This window comes from Diaphorina citri, unplaced genomic scaffold, assembly GCF_000475195.1.
Source record: "Diaphorina citri unplaced genomic scaffold, Diaci psyllid genome assembly version 1.1 scaffold1261, whole genome shotgun sequence".
Lineage (NCBI taxonomy): Eukaryota > Metazoa > Arthropoda > Insecta > Hemiptera > Psyllidae > Diaphorina > Diaphorina citri.
The window spans coordinates 1-6167 of record NW_007378690.1 but is presented as its reverse complement, the minus strand read 5'-3'; the positions used below and the strand labels follow the sequence as shown (position 1 = coordinate 6167).

The window sequence follows — 6167 nt, the reverse complement described above, 5'->3', positions numbered from 1 at the left end:
GGGGGGGGCTTGGGGGGCTTAAGCCCCCCCAAAGTTATCAGGGCCTCTTACACTAGATAAAATTGGATTTCAGAATAATAATCCAAAACACCATTTTTTACTTTTATCCTATAGGAAGGAAAGTAATGTAATCGGGTCAAATTTTCGATGGTCAGTTTTTAGTGCCAAAACACGTTTTGAGGTCCCTAGAGCTTAAATCCAAAGTTTCAGCCATTGGTCCGTGTCTGTGTCTGTGTGTCCGTGTGTCTGTAAACAAAATATCTCGAGAACGGTAAGAGGTAGAGACTTGAAATTTGGTATGTAGCTGTCAAATGTGACAAGGATGCGACACGAAACTTTTGGTTAGGATCGGTGCAACGGTTGGCGGCATTTTACCGCTTTTTGGCGGTTTTTGGTGTAATTTAACAATATCTCGGGAACGGTATAAGCTAGAAACTTGAAATTTGGTATGTGGTTCACTAATGTGACAAGGATGCAACACAAAACGTTTGTTTGAGATGGTTGCTGCGCTTGGCGGTATTTTTACCGCTTTTGGACAGATTTCGACCGTTTTTTGGCGGTTTTCAGCTATAGCGACAAAACGGTTAGAGATATTGTAAAAGTTAGGGTAAAAGAACACTCAAATAAGCATCATTCAATAGGATAAGGAAAGTCGTGTGATGTTCACACCAGATTCTCCTCAAAGGCTCCTTTTTTCTTTTTTTCAGAGGTTTGATTGAAAGAACTGCGACAGCGGAGGTCTTATCCTCCCAAAATCGAAGAGAGAAGGAAGATAGGATAGGAAAAATCCGGTCGTTCATAATAGGTATTATGAAATGAACGAAATTCGTTCTGGAGATCTTTTACTGATCCTTTTTCCAATTTTATTTCGGGTAGGCGTTACCCTTATTTTTCCTACCCCTCTATACCTTCCTATCTAACGCCTCCTCCCCTCTCCAACCCTTTTCTCTCAAGTCTTCTTCAACGTTATCTCTCCTCCTCAGTTTTGAGTTTAGTAAATTATCTAGTAGGTATATATATCTTCAACCTTATCTATTCTCTCCTCCTCAGTTGAGTTTAGTAAATTATCCAGTAGGTATAATAGATCCCTAACGATCTGTCCCGTTTTTTGGGCATCAAGATTTGAGTTTAGTACATATGTATGTATCTCAAGTAGACCTAACTGGTACTATACCTGATCTAGTATACCCGACACCTGATGAGCACACTCACTATCAGGTAGACCTGATCAGGTGTGCCTGTCGTCAGGTCTACCTGATAGTGAGTGGCTGACTTTAGTTGGTAGGGGAGTCATTCGCTGGTTATTATTTTTATTAAAATTGTTCTCGCGAGGCCTATAGGACCTAAAAACCTTGTAATTATCTGTGGTCACACTGAGAGCCCCTTCATATTTTTTGTGGTAAATGGATTAAAGTTAAAAGTAGCTACTCAAATGTCCTCACTAGTTTCATTGCACCCCGTATTCTAAATAAATGAATCTAAATAAAACTTTCGGGATTTGAACCCACAACCTCAACCCCCCGGCGGTCACTCACTTCTCTCCGTTGATGACACCGCCTTCGTCAAAGGCACGGAAGGCCGCCACGACCACTTCATCGTCATCAGTGGCGCCCCCCGACATGCGGTTGGCGAACAGGGACAGCAGCTGGGTGAAGTTAATCGGGCCGGTCGCTTCTGCCAGCATGTCGTCGACCTCCTTGTCGGTGACTAGTTTGCCGACCGTGTCGAAGATCTTGATCAGATCCGCCTTGCCGAGGATACCGTCCTTGTCGGCGTCCATGAGAGCGAAACCCTGCGGAGGAGAAGAGAGTTGGGGGTTAGAATAGAATAGACTGGAACAGAATAGAATTCACCTTTATCCTGCTCAAGTAGAATATTTCAATAGAATATACCTTGCTCATGCTTATCCTGCCAGAATGGAGCGAAACCCTGCGGAGGAGAAGAGAGTTGGGGGTTAGAATAGAATAGACTGGAACAGAATAGAATTCACCTTTATCCTGCTCAAGTTGAATATTTCAATAGAATCTACCTTGCTTATGTTCATCCTGCCAGAATTAGACTGATAAGTCCCTGCTTATGTTTACCTTGCTTATGTTTATCCTGCCAGAATTAGACTGATAAGTCCCTTTACCCCAGCAGTCTATACAATGTCTTGTGTATTTTTAACCTGCCTCGGTGGTGTAGTAACCTGGTAAACAGGAGGGCGTGGGTTCAATGTGTAGTAAACCCCAGCAGTCTATACAATGTCTTGTGTATTTTTAACCTGCCTCGGTGGTGTAGTAACCTGGTAAACAGGAGGGCGTGGGTTCAATGCTTCAATGTGTAGTATGGCGAATATTTTGGGCACCCCTGGTAGGATTCTGTCAGATCTCGATTTTCAAGTGAAAGGGGATTTAAAATCGGAAGGATCTGAAATTTTGACTGATTATGATTATCGCCTGTCGAAGTGATTGTCCGTATGTCCGTCCGTCTGTTTTTGCCATAATATATGTCCGTCAATGAAGGGTCAGAAAAAGCAAGAACTTCACCAGCCTAGTAAGCTCTAAAGGTACGCCTGTCTTGTAAGCAATATACAGGTGAAGAGGTGAATCTATGTTGTCGAAGCAGTGTACGGTTTTAAGACACACGTTTAGACCTTTTTTTTCTATGGAATTTTATCCTCAATATAATTTGAGAATTTGACCACAATAAAAGTAGTAGCCTACTGCTGGAGTAAAGGGACTTTTCAGTCCTCTACGAGCAGTATAAATTAGCACTATTATTATTATTACTACTAGCTGAATTCCGTCGCTTCGCTCCGGAATCCCGCTAGTTCATCCCGAGGCATGGCCAAACTGTGTTAATCCAGAGTTTCCCCCTGGCTTTTTTTTTTTTTTTTTTTTTTTTTTTTTTTTTCAGTAAAATTATTAGTTATCTATACCTACATATTTAGGTACTTATTAGCTTACCTATTTATTTTAAAAAATCTCAATAAATCTCCATTTTCTCTGCAACACTTTTTACCTCTCCTTCATCTGTTTCTTGCGTCGCACGACTCCGAAGACTCGCTTGCGACGTCGCGGCATCAATCTCGCCTGTCGCGCCATGTCGCGGTACTTTTGTTTCTCCGCGTCCCCCATAGCGTTCCACTTGAGCCCCGCGCTGCGAGCAATCTGACTGGCTTTTTCTTTTTCAAGAGAGATAGAAACCAAAGGATAAATCCGTAAATTGAGGATTCTCATTTTATTATTCTTTCCTAGTTTTTTTTTTTCTTTTTTCAAGAGGTTTCATAAATCGAACTGTAACTACTTGGGTTTTATAGTCCCAAAATCGAAGAGAGAAGAACACAGGATAGGAGAAAGCCAGCCGTTCCGAGAACGAATCTTTCCTAGTTTAACGTTTTGCCCTTTTCTCTGAAATTTCTCTCTCTGTGTGATGATGTCCGTATCATATTTCCTCGAGCGTTTTGGCTGAGGTCCATGTACGATTCTAGCATCTTGCATTTTTTACGTTTGAAAAATATTTCTATTTTATGCCACAGAGAGAGCGAGAGAGAGAGAGAGAGAGAGAGAGAGCGAGCGAGAGAGAGAGAGCGAGCCAAAGAGAGAGAGAGAAAGAGAGAGAGAGACAGACAGAGAGAGAGAGAGAGAGAGAGAGAGAGAGAGAGAGAGAGAGAGAGAGAGAGAGAGAGAGAGAGAGAGAGAGCAAGAGCGAGAGAGAAAGAGAGAGAGAGAGAGAGCGAGCCAGAGAGAGAGAGAGTGAGAGAGAGAGAGAGAGAGAGAGAGCCAGAGAGAGAGATAGAGAGAGAGAGAGTTCTAGCGGTTTGAAATTTATTTTTAGAAGCGGATTCTTTAAATACGGATTTCCACTTTTATTTCAGTTTATTTTTTAATTTTTTTTAGCGTTACTTTCGAAGACACCTAAACTCTTCTTCGTGTTATTCTTGTTCGTCTTCTTCTTGTTATTCTTCTTCTTCTTCTTCATTTTCTATCAGTTTAATTATTACTGATTATTCCCTCACAGCTACAAGTGGTATTGATGTGCCCTTAAATTTCTCCTTTAACACAAACTTTCAATTTGTAGAAAAACACTATCAATGATGGATGAAGAATCAAGAAGAGATGACACCAAAAAGGATTATCTTTTATAAACGGTCAAATATGCAATAGTTTAAAATCCAGTCTGGTTAAACCTAGCATCTCATGAATGTCAAAGAGCCAAGTCATAACTCATAACTCTGAAGATGTCATCACAAGGACCTCGTAAAACTCGTAAAAATAAAACTTTGAATAGGTAGGCAGAACATATCCTTTCTACTCTGACATTTTCTGTCTTAAAACAAACCTAAAATGGGTATTTCTATTTCATCTCTTCGAATAAAAAGTACCTAAGAAGAAGAAGAAGAAGAAGAAGAAGAAGAGGAAGAGAAAATTTACCTAATGCCTAGGACAGAGTATAAACTCCGAATAACTCTTGTTTCAAGCAATTTTACGTGTTAGTTTTGGATTTTTCTGATGCCAATAAGATTGCTTGAATGCTTACCTATTCCAAGAGTTAAACAATGTGAGTTTAAACTCCCAATGGTGGTCTCAGCCATAAGTGCATCCACATTTACTTATGCACCTATAGTTACTTTATGCCATGATAAGGAAAAAATTGATTTTTTCTTCAACACCTCGGTTGATAGAAAAAAAAGAAAGTTCCTGGTAATCGGTGTTTAATAACCAACTTTAGAATTTAATCTACATAGTTAATAGGTACTTGGGTAGATATTTGAAATAATTAATAAACTATGCACATAGGTATCAGGTAGGTATTTAGCCATATAGGTAGGTATAAGGTAGGTATTCACCCATAGGTATTAGGTATGGTATCTAATTAATAATAATTATAGGTACATCTGTATAATTATTATGAGAAGTTGTTTGAAGTTGGAAATAATTAATAAACTATGCACATAGGTATCAGGTAGGTATTTAGCCATATACCTAGGTATAAGGTAGGTATTCACCCATAGGTATTGTATGGTATCTAATTAATAATTATACATCTGTATAATTATTATGAGAAGTTGTTTGAAGTTCAATCTATTGAGACTGATAAATCTGATAATGTAGATCTTGTGCGAGATTCAAAACATCTCCCATTAGAAACTGGTGTGATTTTAATGTCAGAATGTGATCTGGTATTTAGATTTTAGATGTTAGTATTGGTAGTCTAAGTTTTGTAGGATTGCTTGGCTAGAGGCTATTTTTTAAATACCAACTAATGTAGGTATTCTAGGCAGGCAACCAAAGAAATCTTTGAATCTATGAAATGCATTTCTAAATTCTCTGTGTGTGTGTGTGTGTGTTTTTTTTTTTTTTTTTTTTTTTTTTTTTTTGGCATCGAAGGCTTCATCGACTTCCTTCTTGGTGAACTTCTCTCCCCAGAACATCAGGGCGTGTCTCAGTCTGTGGAGCGAAAGGGAGATTTTGGATTAGTCAACGGTTAAATCGAACTTTAGCTAATAGTTCGATCCCCGTTCGGGCGGATTTTATCCTGATGGGATATTCGCTCTTGGAACGGCTGGCTTTCTCCTATCCTGTCTTCCTTCTCCCTTCGATTTCGGGACGATAAGACCATAGCAGTTACAGTTCCCTCTGTTAAACCTCTTTTAAAAACCTAATAGTTCAATAAGAGAGCTTAGGCTAGCCACTCACTATCAAGTAGACCTACATAACTGTTACTATACCTGACCTAGTATACCCGAGACCTGATGAGCACACTCACTATCAGGTAGACCTGACCAGGTGTGCCTGTCGTCAGGTCTACCTGACAGTGAGTGGCTGACCTTAGTTGGTAGGGGAGTCATTCGCTGGTTATTATTTTTATGGAAATTGTTCTTGCGAGGTCTATAGGACCTAAAAACCTTGTAATTATCTGTGGTCAAACTGAGAGCCCCTTCATATTTTTTGTGGTAAATGGATTAAAGTTAAAAGTAGCTACTCAAATGTCCTCACTAGTTTCATTGCACCCTGTATTCTAAATAAATCAATCTAAACAAAACTTTCGGGATTTGAACCCACAACCTCAACTCCCCGGCGGTCACTCACTTCTCTCCGTTGATAACACCGCCTTCGTCAAAGGCACGGAAGGCCGCCACGACCACTTCATCGTCATCAGTGGCGCCTCCCGACATGCGGTTG

General features: G+C 40.0%; 1 protein-coding gene and 1 long non-coding RNA gene across 3 annotated transcripts in view; both read right to left on the bottom strand.

The window, feature by feature from the left end:
• Positions 1 to 1821, bottom strand: part of LOC103515034 (myosin regulatory light chain 2) — an 8410-nt gene extending 6589 nt beyond the window's left edge. For both annotated transcript variants that reach the window (XR_003393148.1, XM_026827851.1), the window contains exon 1: positions 1536 to 1821. Coding sequence is in view for 1 of the 2 variants with exons in the window: in XM_026827851.1 (XP_026683652.1) it covers positions 1536 to 1780 (245 nt within the window). In the remaining variant the exon portion in view is untranslated. The remainder of the gene's footprint in view (positions 1 to 1535) is intronic.
• Positions 1822 to 5378: 3557 nt separating this feature from the next.
• On the bottom strand, positions 5379 to 6167 carry LOC113469862. Its single transcript, XR_003393149.1, has 2 exons — positions 6075 to 6167; positions 5379 to 5432 (listed from the first exon to the last, which is right to left on the bottom strand). It is a non-coding gene; the product is annotated as an uncharacterized LOC113469862 (long non-coding RNA).